This window comes from Sorex fumeus, unplaced genomic scaffold, assembly GCF_029834395.1.
Source record: "Sorex fumeus unplaced genomic scaffold, SorFum_2.1 ptg000092l, whole genome shotgun sequence".
In the NCBI taxonomy this organism is placed as follows: domain Eukaryota; kingdom Metazoa; phylum Chordata; class Mammalia; order Eulipotyphla; family Soricidae; genus Sorex; species Sorex fumeus.
In genome coordinates, this window is record NW_026606149.1 from 1,918,938 (window position 1) to 1,944,873 (window position 25,936).

Consider the following 25,936-nt stretch of genomic DNA (forward strand, 5'->3'; position numbering starts at 1 on the left):
TATCCAGCGGCGGGAGCCTTTGAAATTCTGCCAGCTTTAAGATAAACTATAATCAGCATGTTTCTGCAAAACCAACACTTTGATGTGTAGCATAAACTAATATTAAAGGAACTTTGAAATTCTGGTTTAATTGGGATGATGAAAATTTCTCAGGAGGAGTGTGTCTATATGGTAAAAGTCCTGGTCGGGGCTTAGTCCCTTTTGAGGAGAAATAGAGCATAGCGGGCTTGATTGGGCTGTTTCCCACATTGGGCTTAAGGACCTTGAAGATCTGAGAATGGAGTGAAGCTCAATCTTCGTGGGGTGTGTTTTACTCTCCTTATTGTCCGTGTCGTGTGATGTGTGCTTGGATGGTTTAATCAGTTGGCACAGCTTACTGCTGAGGTTTACAGAAGTAAATTCACACATGAATTTTGAAAAGGACATGATTTATTTTGCAGAGCCCTTTTTAGATTGGGTTTATGGCATGCACACACTCTCTCCTCTCCTTCCGGAAACTCGGATGTACTCCTAAGTCACAGCTTGGCTCTGCATGGCCCCAGGAGACAGCAGAGGGCACCACCAGCAACTCACAGTTTCCAATTCCTATTCACAGGTGATCCAGAAAATCAGTGCCGTTGATAAAGACGAACCCTCCAATGGCCACCAGTTTTATTTCAGCTTAACCACAGAGGCAACGAATAACCACAACTTTTCATTAAAAGATAACAAAGGTAAGTGTTGTGATTGCTACCTGTGGAAGCCGCAGATATAAAGGCTCCAAGTAAGTACTTTCTTTTTCTCAAGAATGCTGATTATGGATTTTTTTTTTTAACCAGCAAGGACATTAATTAAAGGGCAATGAGCCCCTCAAGTAATTTTTATCTATGGATTTTCTGTCATGAAGAAGAAACTGAGACTTAAATCATTTAGGCTTCGAGCCAAACAGGGGTGGGGAGTCAGATCTATCTCTCCCTGTCTTTCCTTCCAGACATTTGCTTTCTCGTTTGTACTTCAAGCTGCTTATCCAGATTATCTAACTGGTTGGTGACCAGATAAAGGTACTAGTGAGCAAATGCTTCATAGGTGTAGCTTGAGACTTGCAAATTATTGGTCTTTTAGCCTATACTAAATCAGTGTATACTAAATCAACTCAACTATGATTTAATGTTTTTAGTGTCAAACCAAAAAAAAAAACACTGTCCTCCCACTGTTCATTGATTTTGCTCAAGTGGGCCTAGTAACGTCTCCATTTTGAGACTTCTTGTTACTGTGTTTGGCATATGAATATGTCATGGGTAGCTTGCCAGTCTTTGCTGTGTGGGCGAGATACTCTCGGTAACTAGCTGGGCTCTCCGAGAGGGGCAGAGGAATCGAACCTGGCTTGGCCAGGATGACTGCGAGGAAGGCAAATGCCCTACCTGCTGAGCTATTGTTCCAGCCCAGTTTTTAGTGCAAAGATGAATTTTTCAACCTGGTAAAATACAAAAATTTTTATAATACACATAACATATAGAATATGTGTGATGCATGATTTATTTGTAAAAGAAATATAAAATAGGAGGTGCAGAGAAGGTAAAAAAGGTGGGGTTCTTGCCTTGCCGATGGCCAAACTGAGTTTTGTTCCAGCATCCGTATGATCCATCAAACCCCATAGGAGTGAGCACCGAGCACAGAGCCCTTTGAGCACCATTACATGTGACCCCCAAACAAAACAAAAAGCAATATAAAAATAAATCAAAATTCCCTATTCCAAATCCCCTTTCTTTGCTTCTGTTGTTTCGTAAATTTCATTACAGAATCAGTTTTACAAATACCTCTAAGTAAATTACGTTTCTCTTAAATACGTATATTTAAACATACCCACACATACAAACAAGCACACAGTTATAAAAACTTACAAAGAAATCGAAGAAGCTGCTGCTTACTAATTTCAAATGTATATATCCACATTGGTTTTCATTCAGGCATCCATTATCAGAGAAGAATATTTGCTGTTGATGTGAAGAATTGTATTCTCCCCAACACATGGGAAAATGTAATATTTCATTCAGGTGGATAGGTGACTCAGGATTCAGAAAAACAATGTAGATTTGCTAGTCAGATACTAACTTATCTAAAAAGACTTGTTCTCAGAAGATGGACATTAGAAGTGCTTTTGCCTGAAGCCACCAACTTTTTTAATACAGAAAATCCAAGTTTGGCCTCAAAATGTCAGTCTGAAAATAATAATTTTTCCTGATTCTATTCTCTGCTTAATGAGAACACTATCTGTCCCTTTAGTAACATAAAAGGCAGAACAATCCCCAGGATAAGGAATCCCCAACTCTCTGACTTAATCACAATTGGAAAAAGCAGTTCTCAGCACTTGGATGCATCCAGTTTCAACACAGGGAGGGAGATTTATGACCTTTCTAGGAAACCAATGAATAGTTCCTCTATGTCAATATTCAATACTGTTATAACCAAACTGGTTTAATTTCAATATTCAATACTGTTATAACCAAACTGGTTTAATTTCAAAATTCACTGCTTGAATTTTGTGCATAAGATTAGAAAATAAAGTTGGAATTATTTAACAGCATATAGCTTTGGACCCCTTACTATCTCATACCTATATCCACACTGGTCTTTCACTAGTTTTGTCCCTTGAAGTCCACCACTGTCCTCCAGGTGTATTCTAAAAATTTTGTGTCTGCTTCTCCTTCCTTGCATTTACTGCTCTCCATCCCTTTGGCTTTTCGTGGTTCTTCAGACTTATGCTTCTTTTTTTGCCCTCTGGCTGGGTTGAAGAGAGGGTTCAAGAGATTGTTAACCTGCCAGCCATGTTCTTCCTTTTTAGCATTCTTATTCCTGCCTCTTAGCCATTTCCATTATCTCTCTGACTGGCCAACATCATGTTAGTGAGATTTTAAGTGGGCCATTAAATTAACTAGATTCCTTGGTAACCTTCTCATCAACCAACACACTACCACAATATGTGGACAATTCAGGCAGGAAAATCCCCAGCTTTATTGGCCATCTGGTCTACCAAACCAAGTCTTTTCCAGCTTGCACTCACAGTCACCTAATCTGAACTTTTAAGGAAAAGTTGGAGTAGGAGAGTATCAGTTCTTCTTTTTGGCTTTCACCTGAGGAGGTACATGCAGAAAAGATGAATTATATATATTCTTTCAGACACTAAATTCTCCTCTCAGTTTGGACATGTATGTGTTTGTTATTCAGTGCTGGGCATGTCACATTACAAATAGACTCTGAAAAAGTTGATATCGCAAATCAAAAATATGGGTGAGTGGGAGGAAAACAAGGACATCGATGTGTGTTTCTAAGACACAATATTCTTAACTCCACATTTAGCTTTTAAATAACTTCTTAGATTCCCACATTTTCAAACAAAAGTTTGACTTACTTAAAGACTGACCAGATAAAGTGTGGAAATCAAAGTCTAATTCCTGTTGCAGGTAGGATGTTCTCAGCAGTCTCCTTTCTGTGGTTGGTTTGTGCCATTGAAAAACAGAACACTCAAGTTCAACTTGTTCTCTAATGTTAAAGTATTGTTATTTTTTTCTGGTAACATTGGCTAGATATGTTTTGACAGCTTCATATAATAAAGTACATTGACTGGCATTGTGATATGGTTTTCCCTTTTTTTTACATTATTCACTAATTGCTGTAAATGTAAAGAACCTCATTTATACACTTAAAACTCAAGCACGTTAGCTGGATAACTTGGCAGCATATAAAAATTTATATGTATTTCTGGTATAATCATCACAGAAATGTGATTTAGACTTGTGGACAGACTACTGAATGTGAATTAAATAAATCAGAATAGATTCTTTTCTCTGTCTCTATATTGGGCTCAAGGCTTGTGAAAGAAAAAATAGATTTGTCACTAGAGAGATGGTATCAGGGTTACAGCATTTACCTTGCAAGCAACAGACCCTGTTTCAGATCCGCAGTACCACATGATCTTCTGGGCACCTCCAGGACTGATGCTTGAGCACAGAAGTAAGCACTGAGCACTGCTGAGTGTCTGCACTCCCCCCAAAAGATACAGTAGATGTGAAGTTCATCTGAGCCATCTTATAATAGCAAAGTTAATGATATATGTAAAAATATTTAACCTGTTCACTTTCGCTATTCTTTGAATACATTTGTCTGAACTTTAATATCTACAGAACGATGCACTCTTTGCAATCTTTAGAAAGTTGTAGTTATCATAATAAGCAATGCATAATACTTGCACATTTATTTTTATTTTATGACTATCATTTTTATGATAACTCTAGAATTACAAATTACCCAATCATTGGAAATATTGCTCTTGTCAAAAGAAACTGGGCACAGTGAGCTCAGCTCAGAAGGGGTGGGAAAACGGGCTCCGTCAGCAACCTCCTTAGACACTTGATTTCTCTGTCCTAGACAACACGGCTTCCGTTCTCACCAGGAGGAATGGCTTCCGGAGACAGGAGCAGTCTGTTTACTACCTGCCCATCTTCATCGTCGACAGCGGGTCACCTTCCCTCAGCAGCACCAACACCCTCACCATCCGGGTCTGTGACTGTGATGCAGATGGGATAGCTCAGACCTGCAACGCTGAGGCCTACGTTCTACCTGCAGGTCTCAGCACGGGAGCTCTCATCGCAATACTTGCCTGCGTTTTGACGCTTCTGGGTAGGTACCTGTCCTGCGTGTGTTGCGAGAACACCCCCACCAGCCATGCACCCCACCTTTCTCATTGTCTTTTTTCTTGCTGGTATCTTTGGGGGAACAGTTGCAAAGACCTTGTTGATATTTTGCTCAGTTGAACCGCCAATGACCATTGCCAGGCTTTCCAGGGCCCTGTAGAAAATTTAGCTCAGAAAAACTAGTGTTTCTTTTTCAAACAGTGACTACAAATGCCTTGTATGCCACCGGTTTCTTTCAGTCATTTTTTTAAAAAAAACATAGTCAGTTCTTTGCTTTATAATACAGAAATAGAAATTTGATAGCCTAGAGATAATTTTTAACTAGGCTGTTTCAAAATTGTACTTAATTTAGAATTTATGACTTTATAACCGACTCTTTTCAGAAGATGTAGGATGAACTTTATCATTATTTGCAAAGCTTTGAAGATTGCAGTTTCAGCAAGGCAAAATTATAATTTCCCAAGAAGAACTACCATATGCAATTTTATTTTTTCAATGATTATTTTGTAATTTGGTTAAATTAGATTTATAACTCATATTAGAATTGCATTTTTATAAGAGATTATGCAGCATGCTTTCATAAATTGGGAAACATCCAACATGGGCATTGGGTAATAGACTTATTTCTTAGCTAAATTCTCCTCCATAGTGTAATTTGCTACAACAAAGACAATCAGCATTTAATATTTTATTAGAGATTGGACTATGTGTTTTCTTTGGTATTATACCATTTTAAAATCCATTTATAACGTATTTTGTTAAACATATAATTTAGCAGTAAATATAATCATTGTATGTATTTACAAAGAAGATGTGTGAATTTAAATACGCATAATTTTTATTCCTACATCCAACAGAGACTAGTTTTTCCCTAGATAAACCTTAGTTTTCCTAAGACTAGACTTTTCATCTTAGAAAGGTAATAGGGGTTAGGAAGATAGGATATACATTTTGCATATGGGAGTTCCAAATTCTACCCGTGGCCCTGTGTTATTTCCCAGGAAATACCAGATGTGGCCACTAACTAAAAATAACTAAATTTTTTAAATGGGAAAATAATAAAATTAGAATCATCAGGCTGTGAAGATCTTAGTTGGGGGCCACACCTGGCAGAGCTCATGGCTATCTCCTGGCTCTGTACTCATGAATCCATCTTGGTGGAGCTTGAGGGATGAGAGAGGGTGTTGGAGATAAAACAAGTATCCTTACTGCTGTACTATTGCTCCTACCCCCGTAAGTCTATAAAGATTAAAAGAGATGTTGATTTTCTTAGCATAGAATACAAATTAAATTTTTATTGATGGAGCAAAATTTTTCAACCTCTTGATCAAGGTAATATGTAGTTTGAATAACTAGACTGTAAATCACATAAAACCAGAAACTGTTATTTTTAGTAGCAGTCTCAGGTAACTAAGTAATATTTACTTGGAATTTTAAAGTAACATTATATAAGTGAAATAATCCTCCCAGAAATTTCCAGTTAGAGCTTCAATAGAATATAAAGGGCTCAAGAAAATTTTTAGAACATATTGCTGTTGCAAAATGTCTTTTGTTTTTCTACCAAGTTAGAAAATATCATAATAAGGAAGAAAATTTGACAAAAGTGTAGCCATGGAAAGCTACCCTTTCTTCCTTTACCAGGTTTAAAATTGAACAACAAGAATTTAAATTGACCTTGAATTAAAAAAAAAAAAACGACCAAGATTTCCCTTGTATTTGACAAAGTATTTTGATCAAAGCACAGGGCAGGAGAAAAGGAGATAGTCTGATTATATGTGAATGAAACGGCTCTTTCACATCCAATTCATTCAATTGTTGCATTAAACTTCAGCCACATTTCATTGGCAGCTTAGATTGTCCTATATTTGAAAGGAATAAGATAAAATTGTATTCCGGAAAATTTAATCATAGCTGACACTTAATCAACTATATTTTTAAGCTGTCTAGTGAATGTGGCTTATTTTTAGAAAATATGTTCACCTGTGTCTTTGGGTTTCTTTGTAATTTAGATTGGATGTGACTAGTTAAGAATCATTGAGTGGTAGGATAGTCCAGTGGGTAGGGTGCTTGCCTTGCCTGCAGCCAACACACCAGCACTGAATATGGTCCCTGAGCAGCACCATATGTGGCCTCAAAAATAGAATCATCACCTAGTTCAATTGGAAGTAAAATTATTTTATTGAATTTCATTCTTGACTAAATACAGATGTATATTTATCACTCAGGGCAAGAGTATAGATTTTGGGATTTTTGTCAAGACTTTTATTAGTCTGTTACTCTTTGTTAAATGTTAACATTTTTCTTAGACACCTAAGTTCTTATATTAGGAATGCCTCTTCTACTTCTAAGAAGAATTTTATGTCCCATTTTGTGTAGATAAAATACTTAAGTATATGTAGTGGTTTTCATTTTGGGGTGAGGAAATACTCCACAGTTCTCAGTACTTGCTCCTGGCTCTGCTCTCGGGATCATTTAGGGGACCCACTGAGTTTCAGGGAATTGAATTGGTATTGACTATATAGAAAACAAATACCCTACCTACAAACTATTGCTCTGGCCCCTATACATAGTGATTTTAAGTTTATGTGACCCTAAGTCAAACTGAATTTTATAATACTGAAGTGCAGTTTGCTACCAGAGATTGCTTTTTTGTTACTGTTGGTTTTGACCACACTCAAGAGTGCTCAGAGCGCAAAGCCTGGCATGGAGCCCAGGCCTCAGACGTGCAAAGTCTACATTCTGGCCTTGGAACCATCTCTCCAGCCCGTGACCCAGATGCTCCTCTAGTTAGAGTGACTCGTGTGCCATAAACTAGAATCTATTCCGAAGCTAGCATTGGGTCTCTGTGCATTATACATGTTTAGGATCAGATAACCAAAACCATTTTCTTCTCCTTGGCATCAGTCTCTTCTGTTGCAAAGTCTGGTTTTCCACCAGATTAATTGCCTGTGCTGGTAGGCATCAACACCCTCCAGTCTGCATGAAGCTTGACTTTTCTACACGAATCAAATCGATTTTTCCCTTCACATCTCAAGAAATGCAGTGAATGTTACTTCTGAACACAAAGTACCAGGATTTATAAGTCAAACCTTTTCAGGCTTCTAAAGAAATATTGCTAGAGAAGAGGAAGGTGGAGATGTTTAAGAATAAGGTGGGAGAACTTGAGAATCATCCTGACTTTCAGGATGAAACTCATGAAGCGTGAGGTTTGGGATTCCTCTAAGAGGACAGCTTTCTCCCACAGATTTAGTTTGTGTTTCAGTGTTGTCACAAGTTGAAGCTCCTGGTAATTTGCCTAGGATGGAGAGAAGTTTCCAGAATATTTATGCTGGATGGCACTGCAGAACATTTCCAGCCTATCTATCTTCTCTTTACACAGGAAATGAAGTCGATTAAGGTTGAAATATCTTCAGGGGTTCTTGGAACTGGTTACTTCTTGATATTGGGTGAATTTTGAGACCTATTCACACTCACTGATCATGGATTAACCGATAAATAAAATACCGTAGCACTGTAGCACTGTCCTCCCATTGTTCATCAATTTGCTCGAGCGGGCCCAGTAACATCTCCATTACGAGACTTGTTGTTATTGTGTTTGGCATGTCAAATACGTCACGGGTAGCTTGCCAGGCTTTGCTGTGTGGGCGAAATACTCTTAGTAGCTTGCGGGGCTTTCCGAGAGGGGCGGAGGAATTAAACCTGGCTCTGCCGGGCATGTGGCCTGCAAGGCAAACGCCCTACCTCTGTGCCATCGCTCCAACAATAAATACATCTGAAAATTTTCTTAAAAAACTATATTGGAATGTGCTCTTTCCCAGAATTTGAAATCCAAATCGTCTGTAGTATATTGATCAGTCTTCACCTATTCTTCATTTGGGGTGAATACTGATTCCTTATTTTCCTGAAATTCATTCTAATTCATTTACACCTGAAGATTTTTTTTTTGTTTGGGAGTCACTCCCAATGATGCTCAGGGGTTCTCTTGGCTCTGTGCTCAGGAATTACTCCTGGCAGTGCTCAGGGAACCATATGGGATGCTTGGAATCAAACCCTGGTCAGCCGCGTACAAGGCAAACACTCTACTCGCTGTGCTATCACTCCAGCCCCCATAGTGAGATTATTTTCATTATTTTCTCTCTATATATATATTTTTTGCCAGTATAAAGTAAGAACATAATAGTATTTGGATGTTTAAATATTTCCCCTAATACTATCACATTACACACTTTTACCATAATTGAACTCATAATTGGTAATATTTACGGTTATTTTCAACTAGACTGAAAACACTTTTAAAAGCAGTCTGAATGATCAATTCTCAACTACGAGAGGTTTTTTATTTTATTTTTTTGATATTTTATCTCCTTCCCACAAGATGTTATTTTCCTTCTTCTGTATCTTTGAGTACAAAATGTATCCAATGATTTCCAGCAATCAGTATTTATATCTCGATTTTATTTGTTAAATTTGTAAAACACTTCAAGTAATATACACCAGTTGTCATTTCTTGTGGTACATGGTCCTTTTTGCGTCTCCTGTTTTTAATTTTTTACTTGAGTCAAGTGATGTAATTCTAATTTGTATATTTAATGAAGAAATTTGTGATGATTGCTTGGGGGATATTGCTATTGAAATTCAATGTTTTCTTGTCTTTAAACCTGGAAAGCAGAACTTACCTTTATGAATATGACCTTGGTGGTTTACACATATCTGGTTCATATTTTTCTCACTTAATATTGAATGGCATTATTCATTGTTCGTTTGGATTGCTACCATTAACAATATGCATAGGATGATCAAATGCAGAATGATTTTCCTATATGCTTTGCTCTTATCCTGATTTAGTCTCAACTGAAAGGTCTTCCATGTGGAATCAGCCAACTCTCACTCTTCACTCAGTTCCATCCTCCCATGTCCTGTACAGATGACTTCCTTGAATCTTGACTCTCTTCTTCCTCTCACTTGATGTTGATTTAATCCAAGATCCATCTTGTTCCTGAATGATGCAGTTTCTCTACCTTCTCAGATCTATCAGTGTAGAGAAAGCCCTTTAATAACAAATGCACAACCCAGCTTAGGATTTCCTTTGCCTCTCCAGTCCCTTAGCTCTTCTCTCTCAGATTCCACTCCCTCCTTTTCACTGGTAAAATGCTTGAGTCAAAGGACATCAGTTGCTTTCTCTCACACTCATCATGTCTTAGCTTCTCTCACAGGCATTTTTCCATCTACCCAGAAGACCTCTCCCCAGACTCAATGAGTAGCAATGCCAATTTGTATTCAGGATCTTCATTGCTTCTGAGTTCAGCTGAGATCTCTTCCTTCTCGTACCACAGTTAATCGTTGATTGCCTCGAGCAGGCCCCAGTAACGTCTCTTTCATCCTAGCCCTGAGATTATATTCACGGCTCTTTAGGAGAATGAGACCCATCATTGTTACTGGTATTTGGCATATTTGGTAGGCCACGGGGAGTTTGCCAGACTCTGCCCTGTGGGCAGGCTACATTCGATAGCCTGCAAGTTTGTCCACTGGTACCACAGTGCCTTAGGTTAAAGACTCTTAGAGAAGTGAAGTACACGCCTTGGCCACAAAGGGATGCCTCCTTCCTCCAGCACTTTCTTTGGAAAGCAGAGACTGAGCCTTATGCTACCTTATGAGATGGAAGGTGTCACACTAGCATATTGAATGAATCAACCCCAAATTGGAATGTGTCCATTAGTGGAAAATAATATTTGATTTTGCTTGTTATTTTCCAGAAATAGAATTTCCATAAGACCTTGATTTCTCATTTTTCTATGGTTCTATAGTTTCATGACATTTTTTTCAGGTTCCCAGGCTTTTCTTAATTTTTAACCTGGAATCTTAACCTTTAAGATAGGTTTAAGGTATTTAAAAACAAGTTCTTGAAGTTTTAATATACAGCCGTAACATTAGGTTAGAAAATATACATGTTGAGATGCTTCTGGGGTATGTTTCCAAATAATGCACCAAGCACAAATGCTAAGATCTTTCCAAGGTCCCCACCCCTCACTTTGGTAGACTTAATTCTCTGCTGATTCTAAAAGATTGCCTTGCCTGAAGAATGTCTACTCCTTGATTTTTTTTCCCTTTGTAAACTTTAACTACCCTTGAGTGAAATCATTGACATTTGACTTTCTTACTCAGACTTATTTCGCTTATGGCCCTCTCCTGTAATTTACAAAGTAGTTTATAATGGAGTTGTTTCAGGTATTCAGTGTTCCAACACAATCATACCTACCACCAGTTTGATTTTCCCTCACCCCAAGTCTGCACACTTAGCAGGCACAAACAAAATTAATATTGCTTGTTCCAACACAGAAGCGAAATGGATCAAAACATCAAAAACTAGATCAAAACGTCAATTTGTGAAAATTGTTATATCTCACAAATGGAAACATATTCTTTGCCTGACACATTTCAGGGGCATCAGGTGTGCTTGTGTAGAATCCAAATGTTTCTGTGGTCCAGAAATCAAGCTATCATGTGATATCTGGTTACCTCTTGAGGACTGAGGGATCTCTGAGTCCTCCACTCCCCCAACAGGAAGTTATTTCTGTTTCCAATAGGTTGAAATATGTCACCCTGTGCCAACACTTCCCATGTGTGTCCTTCTGTTAGGCTTTTAGGATCTCTTATGCACACTCGGCTGTTCCTACCTTGCTCCAAAGTTAGGGTACTTGCAGAGAATGCACTCATGCTCTGATCACACCCTCACAAACCGTTATTCTTTATTATAAAATCTACATATTTCTCTGGGGCTCTCAATTTGTAAATATCTGTTTCCTCAAATACAAAGAGCATGTTAGGTGTAGTGACCTTATTTCTCTTTTCAGTTTTTTTGTTTGTTTGTTTGGGGGCCACACCAGGATGTGATCAGGGCTTACTCCTGGCTCGGTTCTCACAGATTACATCTGGAGGTGCTCCAGGAATCGTATGTGTTTTGGGGGATTGAACCCAAGTCAGCATTGTACGAGGAAACTACCTTATTCACTGTACTATTTCCCTCGCTGCCTTTTTATTTATATTAAAAATATATTTTATTTTTGTAAAGTTGTTCACAAGAACATTATTCATTAAAGTGGTATCTTCAGATAAGCTAGTACAGGGCAATTAAGTAAGAGGAAAACTATTTTGGGATGCATGTGCGAATAGTATTTATCACAGTCTGTTGTTTATTTTACTATCCTGGCCTCATATTTAAGCCTTCAAGAATAGGGCCAGTCCTGTTTTTCTTACCCAGCCATGCAATAAATAGATACCAATGTAGTTAACTAAACTAACAAATAGTTAACTAAACTAACAAAGAGGTTGAAAAATCATGAGTGTAGGTTTTTCTTTCTTTGGGTGCAACAGTTGTGTGGCTTACATTAAGAAACTGGAAAGGAATAGGAATTGAATTACATAAAGTTTTATAGCAGTTCACAGTACGGTGTATCATTTAGCAAATCTAGAGAGTACTTACTCTTTGTGGCACTATTTAAGTACTTTTTTTTTTTGCTTTTTGGGTCACACCCAGCGATGCACAGGGGTCACTCCTGGATCTACGCTCAGGAATTACCCCTGGTGGTGCTCAAGGGACCATATGGGATGCTGGGAATCAAACCCAGCTCGGCCGGTTGCAAGTCAAACACCCTACCAGCTGTGCTATTACTCCAATACTATTTAAGTACTTTAGAAATATGAACTCGACCCTCATAAAAGTTTACCAATTATTGCGGGATAAATACTGCTACTGTCTCAATTTTGAAGAGATGAAAACTGAAGCATGAGATGCTAAAGTATCTTCATTAAGTGACTATTCAAAAAAGTAGGGATTTAAAATAGATGTTCGACAGTGACATAATCAGGGGAAGTGGGTTTAAAGATGGAATACCTAGCACATTTCCATATATAAGTTCCAATGTGTAAGAATTAGGTGCTTGAGGGATTGGAGTGAACATGAGATTTAAATAAGGTGAGAGTGAAAAAGCCGGAGTCCAAGATAATCTAAAGATTTTAAGTTTGGTTATTTTTATGACTGAGAAAATAGTACACATTAGATGAAAGTTATTTTTTCATATCAGGAAACATCGAATATTTGAAGAGACCTTTCAGTGGAGAGTCATGGGACAATAATGTGGTATCAACTGTAGCACTGTAGCACTGTCCTCCCGTTGTTCATCAATTTGCTTGAGCGGGCACCAGTAACATCTCACAACAAATTGTGAGACTTCTTGTTACTGTTTTTGGATATCAGATACATCATGGGGATCTTGCCAGGCTTTGCCATGCGGGTGAGATACTCTCGGTAGCTTTCCAGGCTCTCTGAGAGGGGTGGAGGAATCGAACCCGGGTCGGCCATGTCAGCCTCGTGCACGGCAGATGCCTTACCCGCTCTACTATCACTCCAGCCCAAATTTATTACACTTATTCATTATTCATTGCATTTTGAGAAATTTCAGTGTAAAGTAAAATGTATCAATCAAAAATACTTTTCTGAAATGTGACTAGCAGATTTTAATTGTGGTGTGGTTCTCAGAGATTTCAGAGGCCTTGGGCTTACCAAATTTTGAAACTAGTGCAATTCTTGGGTTGTGTTGAGCTCAGTTCTGGATAAATAGGGAAAAAGCCAAGCAACAAAAATTCATTACGATACTACTTTAAAAACAGCCACCAGTTGGCTCCAAGAATCCTCATAATTTCCTAGTTCAAGAAAGATACCCCATAATTTGTCCCAGGTTCAAGCTCTTTGTCAACAATGACAGACTTTATAAATAAGGGATGAGAAGGACCTGTTCACTCTGACAGTGTCTTGAAGGAGCAATGTGAATGAGAGTAGTGGGGGTCAGTGAGCAACAGTGGATTTCTCAAGCTTAGGGGCAATCCGGATATAATGAAATAGATCTAAAGAGTAAAGTAAGTAAAGTAAAGTAAAGGCCCTCCTGTTGATCGTCGATTTGCTCGAGCGGGCCCAGTAACGTCTCTATTGGAGACTTAGTTGTTACTGTGTCTGGCATATTGAATACGTCATGGGTAGCTTGCCAGGCTCTGCCATGTGGGCGAGATACTCTCGGTAGCTTGCTGGGCTCTCCGAGAGGGGCGGAGAAATCAAACTCGGGTTGGCCATGTTGGCTGCGTGCAAGGCAAACTCCCTACCGCTGTGCTATCGCTCTAGCCCTAAAGAGATCAACTAAATTTACCAAAGAAGAAAAACCAATAAACCTGGGTTTTGGTGGAGGGTCCTGTCTCTGAGTCACTGTGATTTCTGTCTGATGTTGGCATATGTTGAGTTTCAGTTCCTATTATCAAAGATGAGGGAAGGGTAGTGAAGTGTAAATTTCTGTTACTGATGTCTTCCTTACTGGGTCCTGGGCCCCTACAGAGTGCCTCAGCTCCATGGCTGCAGTTTCATATGAACCAAGAATGCATCCCTCCACACCATCGCTATCCCCTCCCCATCCTGTGTGGTTAAACTAGGCAACCTTCCACTTCATTCCTCCCAGATCGCTGCCTTCTTCACCCACCTTCTGCCCTTTGCATATTTTTGTGGATTTCCCTGGTGCTTCTTGTGAAACCGTCTGTGTTGACTATTCTGTGGAATTCTCTCAGTGGTTTCCTCCCCACCCCCACCCCAAATAATTGTTGGCTGTGCCACTTGAGAGTGAAGGAAGGCACAACTGCCATCTCTGAGAACATGTAATTGGCAGGTATACACAAAAGATTTTGCAATTTGATTTTAAAACAAAATCCTCTTACAGAGCATTAGACTGGAGGGGGAAAAAAACTGGCCTCGCAATGTTTCATATCACAAGTAATTTTAAATGAATCCCAAAGTCAACAGTTGAAATATGTTCAAATTAATTAAGCTTCATTTCTTTATAAGAGAAGTCACCATATTTAGCATTAGTACTATTTTGTATTTATAGGATCCCATCTGCAGAATACCATGTAGTTCTGGGTACCAAATGTGGATGTTGAGAATTCTGATCTATGCAAGCCAAGAGATTACAGAAGAGTGGGTCTGGGATAATAATGAGATGTTAAACTAAAAAACTGGGAGGCATAAGGCTGGTGTGATAGAGCAATGAGTAGGGCATTTGCCTGGCACCGGGCCAAACCAGGTTCGATCCCCAGCACCCCATATGATCCCCGGAGCACCACCAGGAGTAATTCCTGAGTGCAGAGCCAGGAGTAACCCCTGATCATTGCTGGATGTGACTCAAAAAACCAAAAGGAAAGAAAGAAAGAAAGAAAGAAAGAAAGAAAGAAAGAAAGGAAGGAAGGAAGGAAGGAAGGAAGGAAGGAAGGAAGGAAGGAAGGAAGAAAGGAAAGAAAGAAAGAAAGAAAGAAAGAAAGAAAGAAAGAAAGAAAGAAAGAAAGAAAGAAAGAAGCGAACTGGGAGGTACTCTGCATTGCTTTAAGAGGAATGTGTTTGACTTTTGTATTGAATATTCACAACTTTGAAATACTCTGGAGTGAAGAACGCGTAAACAGACTGGTTGGTCCCTTATAGTCTGAGGGATATGATGACCCCTGTTTGGAGGAGCCATCTTGTCCGTTCTCTTGACTCTGCATGGCTAAGGCTGACCAGAGCAGTCCGTACATACTCTTTCTTGAGTGTACAGTAACGGTCAGTGGATCTGTTCCATGAAGCCCTTCTCTGCCTTCTGCCCTTTTATTTAGTAACTAGAAAATTGCATCCCTTGTGCTGTTTGTCATATTTCTGTCTGTTATATCTTGTTCAGCTGGGCATGTCCACTGTTCATTCTCAGAAATAGTGTGAGTTCATAAACCCACATATTCTGCTTGTCACCACAATGCCACAAGCCTAGGTTGTTTTCTTATTGGTAAAACCCCCTTTTCCCCAATAAGAGAGCGAGAACAAAAGGGAATGCCCTGACACAGAGGCAGGGTGGGATAGGGGGATGGGGGGTGGGAGGGATACTGGGATCCGTGATGGTGGGAAATGGGCACTGGTGGAGGGATGGGTATTTGATCATTGTATAACTGAAACCCAAGCACAAAAAAATTATAAGTCTACAACTGTACCTCATAATGTCTCACTAATAAAAATTTTTAAAAAAACCCTCTTCCCAATGAAGTTGTTCCTGTGATATTTAGAGGACATTTGAAGGTGTCATCTGGAAGAACATAATAAGCTTAATAATAGAAGTTTACTGGAGAAATGGGCTTCTTAATTATAGACATCAGTCATGGTAAGTTCAGCCTTTAGGAAGTTGTTTAAGGAAATAGTACTGAAATCTGTTCAAATTAAGTTGGTGTGCATATGTTTTGGTTTAAACATCTGGAAATGTTTGTCATAGACCACAGGAAAGTTGAGAAACAAAGGGCCTCACTAAATCATGGTATGTGGCTTACAAAGCTTAGGGTTTCATCTATTTACCTTAATATGTCTGTTATTTTGGGGGGAAAGTCTGTTCTTATCTGCATTGTTTGTACATATTGATATCTGTACCTAATAGTGAATTACATTATGAGTTATACTATCTATATTTGTGTCTATATATAGAATTTGAGCTACCCAAATGCTGGATTCCTTCTTTTTTGGTTGTTTTTGCCAGAAGTATTTCTTACATATCATGGAACTCAAAACAGTTGAATTGAATGCTATGAAATCTAGAATAGCATCATTTTTTCCCTGCTATAGTCACGGTCATGGTCCTCCCATTGTTCATTGATTTGCTCGAGCGGGCCCAGTAATATCTCCATCGTGAGACTTGTTACTGTGTTTGGCATATCGAATACGTCACGGGTAGCTTGCCAGGCTCTGCCGTGCAGGTGAGATACTCTCGGTAGCTTGCCGGGCTCTCCGAGATGGGTGGAGGAATCGAACTCGGGTCGGCCATGTTGGCCGCTTGTAAGGCAAACACCCTACTGCTGTGCTATTGCTCCAGCCCTCCCTGCTATAGTAGTAATCAGATTTACACATGTCTCCAGAAATGCTGACCTAAATAGAGATTATTTCTTCCCCAAACCAGGTTAATCACAGTATGCATTCTTTAAAGCAGGTCTGCTTCAACTTCTCCCGTGGTTGACTTCTTTTCACCCAAGAAAGAGAACATGATATGCACTGCAGGAAATCCTTAGATTCATTTCTTGTTTGATTTTGAATTAAATTTGGATTGCTGAAAGTTCAGAACCTTTTACTGTTGCCAAACTTTTCATGGCTCCCACATTCAATTATGGATCCCCATCTGGGGTTGACACCCACAGTTTAAGAAATGCCCTAGTTCTTGGGTCTGATGCAGGCTTCCATCCTCCATCTCTTTCTTTGATCACTGGTTGACTGGTCCAGTAATACTCTTCCATAAAACTCATCTGATCCCTATTCTACACTCTGATTCATTCATGTCTTGGTTTGCTTCCTTATCCTTATATCACTTGATCACTTGACTTCCCATTAATCGTCGATTTGCTCAAGCGGGTGCTAGTAATGTCTCCATTTGTCCCTGTTGCGTGCTAGTGTAGCCCAATGGCGTCTGTTCATTCTAGGAACACGAAGAGCCTCAAACTCATTCATGGTTTTGATGAAAAAGTATGACTATCTGGTAGGTGGGCGGCCACGTGATCTTTTGACATCCCGTGGAATCCAGTCGGTAATGGCTCTAGTCCAGCGATTCTCTCTAAATCTCATTACGTGACCAGCCCATCTGATTTTTGACGCCTTGGCAAATGAGATAGCAACCCTGATTGTTGATTGTCGACAGAGGTCGAAACTCCAAATTCTTTCTCTCATTTGAGTGAAACGTGATACTCCAAGTATAGCTCTTTCAATTCCTCTTTGGGAGACCCGAATAGCATTCTCATCCTGTTGATGAGAAAAACATATCCTTATATTTCCTAATATATTTCTCTAGATGATCATATCTTCCCTTTTTGGAATAATCACAGCTGTATTCTTAAATTTAGTCATCTACCAAGAGTATCTCGCCCACACAGCAAAGCCTGGCAAGCTACCTGTGGCATATTCGATATGCCAAACACAGTAACAAGTCTCACAATGGAGGCATTACTGCGCCCGCCCAAGCAAATCAATGAACAATGGGAGGACAGTGCTACAGTGCTATTATTAGAGTGCTATTGACTTCCACTAAATTCTACGTTCCATAAGGAAATTTACTATGTGCAATATTATGTCACCACACTGATGCATATAAATGGTAAAACACGTTTCTTTGTAATTTTATTTTATTTTAGGCACTATGGTTTACAAACTGCTATTAGTAGGATTTCATACGTGAAATATTCTAGCACTACACCCTTCCCCCAAGTGTCAACTTCCCTTCGCATTAAGCCAGTATCCCCTCACCTCACTGTAATAAATGCTTTGTAGATTTATTAAAGATATATATCATGAACAATCATCGTAATTAGCTACATGTCTGCACTTCAACCTGACCTAAATTTTCTGTATCTACAAGAAGTATATTCAATGTGACAGGAAAAAAAAGCATGACAAAAACTCTTAAAATATATAATCTTTTGCTTACTTAGGCAGAAAATATTCCTTTTAATACAGAAATTATCTCCATTGTCCCTGAAGAGCAATTAATGCTTGTAGTACAGAAAGGTTAAGTTTTCTTTTTTAATGTGTTCAAATAGTCAGAAATGATTATTCTTCTAGTTGACTGAAATGTTAAATTGTTCCACCTGCTAAAAAACTTCACAATTTTCATAGCTACAGGCAATTGGACGGTAAAACAAACGCCTTAAGATCTTCAATCCTTGGCACCAGGTATAGTCTCTCAGCTACCACCAAGAGCCATCCCGCGATCCCTGAACAAATCCTGGGATGGCTCAACTCACTCCCACCCCCTTCCCCCAAAATGCGCAATGAATTACAATGAATATGTGAAAATAGAGGTATTTGATATGTTTATTGTAATCTAACTATGCGACCTGGGATATTCGAACCTTAAAAACTGTTTAAGGGACTAAGGAGACCATGTAATTAGTGAGACATTTGCCTGGCATGAAGCTTGTTCAGTTCAATACCCAATGCTGAGAGGGTTTCTTGAGTGCCCCAGATGTGTCCCTCACCAAAGTTATTTGAAATTTTCAAACTTTTCATTTTTTTTTTTTACAAAATGTGCAGGGTAATTGGATCTAAACCATATTCCACTCACTATGTTTGGGTCCTTTTAACCTTCCAGAAGATTTAAAAAAAAGATTGATGGAAAAAAAGTGTTCTAAATATATAAATTGATTTTTTTTTTTGCTTTTTGGGCCACACCTGGCGATGCACAGGGGTTACTCCTGGCTCTGCACTCAGGAGTTACTCCTAGCGGTGCTCAGGGGACCATATGGGATGCTGAGAATCAAACCCGAGTTGGCCGCGTGCAAGGCAAATTCCCTACTTGCTGTGCTATCTCTCCAGCCCTTAAATTGATTAGTTTTTGATTAGTCCATGGGGCCATGAACTTTCTTATGGTCACCATGTGCTAATGAGTAATAACGATGTATATAATTATGTATTAATTTTGGCATTGGAAGGGAAATCTTCCTTTGGAAGAGATGACTTACTGTCCCATTGTGCCACTGGAGAATATTGACATCTTATAATTTGTCTTCTCTAGATCAAATGCACAAAATCCGAGTCTGGTATTTCATACTGAAAAATGGGACTCGACTGACTGTAGGGAGGCTGTTCGTGTCTGTGCTTGGGCCAACATGCTAGATTTTATATAAGGTCCAAGTTTCATAGACTAGTACAAGGCATTTCTGCCAAACCTGGCCGGTGGCTGCAGTCTACTACCCTCTGAATCACACGTCCCATTAGCCCCAACACTTTATGAATGGTAATTTGCGTTTGCAAAAACCTCACTTGTTGTTTGACGACCCGGGTGGATAGCATTTTCCTGAACTGCCACTTCTCTGGCTAGGGAGCTCTTGCCACAGGAAGAATCAATGCGACATTCCCACCACCATTCACTACATATGCCGCGTATATTGGGGATGCCCAGATTGCTCTTGTTCCCGGAGTATAGGGAGGAGAAGGACATAGAAGGAAAGGCACGAAAGAGTCATGGGGATTGGGTACACGGTGGATGGTAGGGTGGCAGGGCTAAATACCCAAACCACAGTTAACTGCACTGTAAACGGGAGAGCCAACCTCAACTACCAAACTCAACAGTGTGTCAAGCTGGCAGCTTGGGCTGGGAGTCTGGGAGGGACCTTGGGGGCCCTGGTGGGGGGCGGTTGACACTGGTGGTGGGAATGTGGCTGGAATATAGTTTGTCTAATACTTTAACTATGAATAACTTATAAATCACGGGGACTTCAACAAAATCCAGCCAATTCTGCACTCAGAATGAGCATTCTGAGTGTTGTCAAGTTTTTTTGTTGTTTTGTTTCTTGGGGGGCATATCCAACTGTGCTCAGGGATCAAGTGGGGGTTTTTGTTAATTTGGTTTTTTGGGGGCGGTCATACCCACCTGTGCTCAAGGATTAAGTGGACTTTAATTTTTTTTTTTTTGTCAGATGCAACTGTGCTCAGGGATCAAGTGGGTTTTTAAAAAAAAAATGGGAAGCACACCTAATGGTGCTCAAATATTAAGTGTTCTTTATAATTTGTTTTATTGGGGGGTATACCCAACTTTGCTCAGGGATCAAGTGGTATTTTTTGTGGGTGTTCTTGGGGGGTCATACTCACCTGTGCTCAAGGATTAAGTGGACTTTACTTTTTTTTTTTATTATTTGACCCAACTGTGCTCAGGGATCAAGTGCATTTTTTTGTCTGTTTGTTTATTTGGGTTGGGAGGGGGCATGCCCACCTGTGCTCAAGGATCAAGTGGACTTTAATTTGTTTTTTTTGGGGGGGTGGGGATCAGACCCAGCTGTGCTCAGGGATCAAGTGGGTTTTTAAAAAAATTGGGGAGCACACCTAACGGTGCTCAAATATCAAGTGTTCTTTATAATTTGTTTTATTGGGAGGTATACCCAACTTTGCTCAGGGATCAAGTGGGGTTGTGTGTGTGTGCGTTTTTTGGGGGGGCATACCCAACGATGCTCAGGAATCACATACCCAGACCACATAGAAGGCCAGGCTTGGGCACAAACGCTTGCGGTGCTGGGTAGGGGGCCAGGGCAGTGGGTGCAGGGGAATGTTCTCTCCCCTCCAAGTCTTCTCCTGGGAATCCCGAATCCGAGTGGACGAGCCTCCTCCTTCCGGCCCGTGCGGGGATCGGGGTGGTGGTGGTGGTGGTGTTGGGCTGGGGTGGGGGACCCGGCCGCCTGGTGCTGCTGACACGTCCCCCTCTGCTCTCCCCGCAGTGCTCATCCTCCTGATCGTCACCATGCGGCGGCGGAAAAAAGAGCCGCTGATCCTGGACGAGGAGCGCGACATCCGCGAGAACATCGTGCGCTACGACGACGAGGGCGGCGGCGAGGAGGACACGGAGGCCTTCGACATGGCCGCGCTCAGGAACCTGCACGTCCTGCGGGACACCAAGACGCGCCGGGACGTCACGCCCGAGATGCAGTTCCTGAGCCGGCCGGCCTTCAAGAGCCTCCCGGACAACGTCATCTTCCGGGAGTTCATCTGGGAGCGGCTCAAGGAGGCCGACGTGGACCCGGGCGCGCCGCCCTACGACTCGCTGCAGACCTACGCCTTCGAGGGCGACGGCTCGGTGGCCGGCTCGCTGAGCTCGCTGGACTCGGGCAGTTCCAACTCGGACCAGAACTACGACTACCTGAGCGACTGGGGGCCGCGCTTCAAGCGGCTGGCGGACCTGTACGGGCCCGGCCCCGAGAGCCTCTACTCCTAGCCCTGGACACCCCACCCATCCCCGATGGACCGGCCACGCACGCACGCACGCGGTGGAGACGCGCGGGCAGGGCGCACGGGCATCCCCCGGGCGCGCGCCCCGGGACCGGCTTGTAAATATCTGCACCCTCCAGGGATGCGCCTCTTCCTCCTCCCCCTCTTCCTCCTGGGTGCAGTTGCTCACCGACGGACCGGACGGACGGCGCTGGCTGACCACAGAGGGACTCTGGACAGTGGCAGATGCTTTTTTCTTTCTTTCTTTTTTTTTTTTTTTGCAGGCATCCAGATGCTCGGTGGCTGGGGAATAGAGAGCAACTCGCAGATACCTGCCCAGGCACCCGAGCTGCAGGAGGGGAGCACTGCCCAGGGAGAAGCAGTGCCCCGGGGCTCAGCTAACGGGCCTGGCACTTCCTGCAGATCCAAACTAAGGCGGGGCGGGGAGCAAAGGGAATTGACGGTGACGTTTCTAGCTTGCTAAGATTCTAGAATCTAGCAAGATCTTCTTGCTGATGGTTAGCAGAAATATTTCACTTAGCTCTAAATCAGTTCTTAGAAAAGTCTTACTTACTCGACCCCCATCCACGCCCCCTAAAAAAAAGTCAATAAAATCTGGTATAAAGCAACAACTATAGACCAGTGTTCAGCAAATAAATTAGGAAGGGATTCCAAATACGAAAAGCAGTTTGCAAAGTCGGTCCTGAGATGTTTGTGTAGGTATGGGGAAAAGTTGCTGTCTATTCATGGATTTTTTGTTTTTAAATTCTCTCCTCTGATTTGTACAGGAGAATGCCTTTTCTTTTTTTATTCGACACATGGTGGTATATTGATTTTGGAGCCCTGGTCGCCAGGAAATTCAGGTCCATCTTCTTGCCTCATAATATCAAACTCATCAGAAAAAAATACTCCAGTCTGGGTTAGAGAGGAACCGAAACATGGAAATGCAGAGAAGAAGTCGGGGAGCCGTTGAGCTCCAAGCAGTTAACATCTCAGAGGGGTGTGCGGCGGTATGGTCCCCGGATATTCGTCTGAGCCATCAAAATATATCAAAGAGTGGAATAAAAATATTGGTATTCCAGAAAGAAAGTTTTCAAGAATCGACATTTCCTTTGATGCAAGATTTATTTTTTTTTTTCCGGTTTCAAGTTCTATACGTGCCAGAAACTTCTGAGAATTTCTTTTCCACACAAATCTCTTGGCTGTAAACATAATCAGTAAAGAGCTGTTTTATTTATATATATATACATACATATATATACCTATATTTGTTTTATATATATGTATAATATATCTTAATGTACTGTTGTTACCGGTTTCAACCCTCATCTTTAAATTCTGATGCGGATTCCGTTTCCCAACGCTGGGAAGACAGTGGGAGGAGAAAAAGCAACTATGATTTTTATACTGGTCAGATATGTCAGAGTGAGGAAGGCCGTTTAAAGTGAGCACATGTTTGAGATGGGCTGCTTAGAAAAAAATAGTAATTATGGCTAAAATATGTCTACCTAGTATTTTTTCCCACTGGTCTAATACTAAATAGCCTTTGTATATTCAAGTAAGAAGTGACTTGTTATTTCTTTTTCTGCTTTCAACAAAGAATTGTTGAGTTTCTAATAAACCCGCAGAAAGGAGCTTCTAAAAGTGCTTCCTTCTAAGAAAAAAATGCTGAACCCATTATACTAATGTTTTGATTCGTTGGAAAGAAGCTATATAGGATTTTATGAACTTGCCAGACCACCTTTAGAAATAAAACAGCCACGTGGCCTTCAGCATCTGCCAAATAAACAATTTGGTTCTTTACACACTGTCCCTTTATTTGAATAAAATTTGGAGACCTACTTTTCCTGATTATATAGAGATTCTTCTTTGCCATATTATTATGCATATATGTGAGAAACCATTTTATAACAGTGAGATTTCTGTGACTTATAGTCACCTCTGTAAGTTTTTCTAATTAAAAAAAATCAGGATAAATATGCCCAAATCAATAAAATTAGAATGTGGTATAGGAATTAATCAGTCGTTAAGTCTTCAGGGTACTGAGGAGTTTTATTAATAGTCGTCTTATTGTGTGCTAGAAGATAAGAGTTTAATAATTTGGATTGTGATGTCAAAACTGATTGTACTGATTGCATCACATATAACTGGAGGGAGCTTCAGATGAATGTGTTCAGGAAAGGGATATCATCAGTGACTTTGCTTCCCTTTTATAGTTTGTATATTTTCTTCCTAAACATTTTTTTAAAAAGCTTCTCATTAATAGATTGGTGGAAAGAAATGCTCAGATATGAATATTTAAAATTTTGCATCTCCCCCATCGCTATTTTATGTATGAAGATTATATCAATGTAACATTGAAATGAACTTGGTGGTATTTTTGTTTAAAACCTTGGAATAATTGAAGGAACGTTCCTAATATAAACTAATTTTTTATGAATTACCGGACTAATTTTAATAGTAATGGGCCTACGATTTGCTCTAGTTTCATCTTTCTTCTGAAATCTAAGGCTATATACGGTTACCTGATATAACACCTAAGAGAAAGCAAAACTGAAACATTTGATGAAATTCAATAAAGCTAGCCAAGGGAGTATCCAAGAGCATTGAAAGGAATCCCTATTTTTGTCACTAAAATTTAATGGCACAAAGTACCAGCCAGAGCCAACTCCCCAGAACCAATTATGCACCTCTGTTCCCAGCATCCTTTCCTTTGATGTCATTTTGGTAGGTGGAAGTAATACCTATAATACCATAATAATAAGCAAACACTGCCTTTACACTGCAAAAAACAGATGTTAAGTGCTTACCAGTGTCCATTGCTTAAATTAGTTTATGGAAAAAAGACTCATGGGTTACGGTATGAAAAAATAGAATATCTGAAAATGACACAAAAGGAATTTATATTATAGCCTACTGGTAAATACAATATGTATGCTAGTGATTTCTTATTTTTCAGTGCTTGGAGCTTAAATTGAAAGATAATGTAAATCCACTTCACTGGGAAGCAGTGGCTTGATTTCAATCACAGAGAATAGTTTTTGAAGTCTTGTGTTTGAACATTTTACAAGTATCCATTGAAGAGCACTGTTAGAGACTTAAAGTTCACCAGATGACATCTATTCCAAACAAGTTCTTTAAAAATTTGCATCACACTAATTACCATCTAAGTAATAAGACTCCTGAACTTGTTAACAAGGCAAAATTTTAAGTCCATAAAAATAAAAAGAAGAGATTCAAGAAAGCTGCCTTTTGCAGATCTTGCCTAAGTTGTAAATCTGGGTTGGAGAGTAGAAAAGGTAAGATGGACTTGAATATGGCCAACCCCTATTTGATATTTTGCACTGCATATAATCCCCTGGTGTGGCCCCCAAAACACAAAAAAATTATAAATCTGGGTTTGCATATCACTCTACAATCTACTGTAGCACTGTCCTCCCATTGTCCTATTAACTCGAGCGGGCCCAGTAATGTCTCTATTGTGAGACTTGTTGTTACTGTGTTTGGCATATCAAATACATCACAGGTAGCTTGCCAGGCTTTGTAGTGCAGGTGAAATACTCTCGGTAGCTTGCCGCGCTCTCCAAGAGGGGCAGAGGATCGAACCCGGATTGGCTGGGTTGGCTGCTTGCAAGGCCAACACCCTACCCGCTGCACTATTGCTCCAGCCCTTACTTATTGTAGTTAAACTACAATCTACACTGAAGTAATATTCCAAAGTCAACTACAGACAGTCAGGAAAGAGAACAAGATGAGCTATGTAGGGGCACAACTAGATGCTTCTGTAAGAAATTACCCAGATGAACCTGGTGAACTCAATGCTTTGACTGGCTCTGCAGCTGAGACTAGAAGGAAATGCCAGTTTTAGTAATGATGACAGCCTTTCACTTCGCCTTTTGAGGATATTTTAAATTACTTTAAAATTTATGCAAAGTTATACGTCCTAGAGTAGGAAGAGTCTTCAGCAATTAATCTCATGTGAATGGAGGGATCACAGAAGGTATGAGTGATACTGTGCTATCACCCACACGGCCAAGGGAACTTAAAAGAATATGAACTACTTGTATTGGTGTTCAAATAATAACCTGAGGAAGCTTGAAATAAATATATTCTAAGAGGCAAAAATAGTCTGGTTTAAGCATATTAAGGTTTGTAGGTAGTTGTAAATATTAATCTTAAATTGCCACTTTTAATTTGACATCTATTGATTACAAACCATTTTCATTATCTTAATTGTTTTTAAATCACTACTTAAAGGTTTATTTACAGTTGATCAAATTAAAGTTGCTTAGAAGAACATTTCAGCCGAACTCTTGTGAAGGATGGAGGCAATTAATAGATAGGAAAATTTTCTTCTCATCTGTGCCATTGATTTGATTTTAATAGTCTGCTTTTAAATTATTAATGTATATTTTGTATATATACAATAGAATATGAAATTTAGCTGAAAGCTAATACAATTATCATTGCAGACTAATAATCATAATCA

At 40.0% G+C, this 25,936-nt stretch overlaps 1 protein-coding gene across 1 annotated transcript in view; it reads left to right on the forward strand.

Moving 5' to 3' along the window:
* The window catches only part of CDH7 (cadherin 7), a 143,785-nt gene extending 122,329 nt beyond the window's left edge, over positions 1–21,456 (forward strand). Inside the window, exons 10-12 of the mRNA XM_056131489.1 lie at positions 596–713; positions 4,405–4,656; positions 20,961–21,456. Coding sequence (XP_055987464.1) covers positions 596–713; positions 4,405–4,656; positions 20,961–21,454 — 864 coding nt within the window. The 3' untranslated portion in view covers positions 21,455–21,456. The remainder of the gene's footprint in view (positions 1–595; positions 714–4,404; positions 4,657–20,960) is intronic.
* Positions 21,457–25,936: the final 4,480 nt, after the last annotated feature.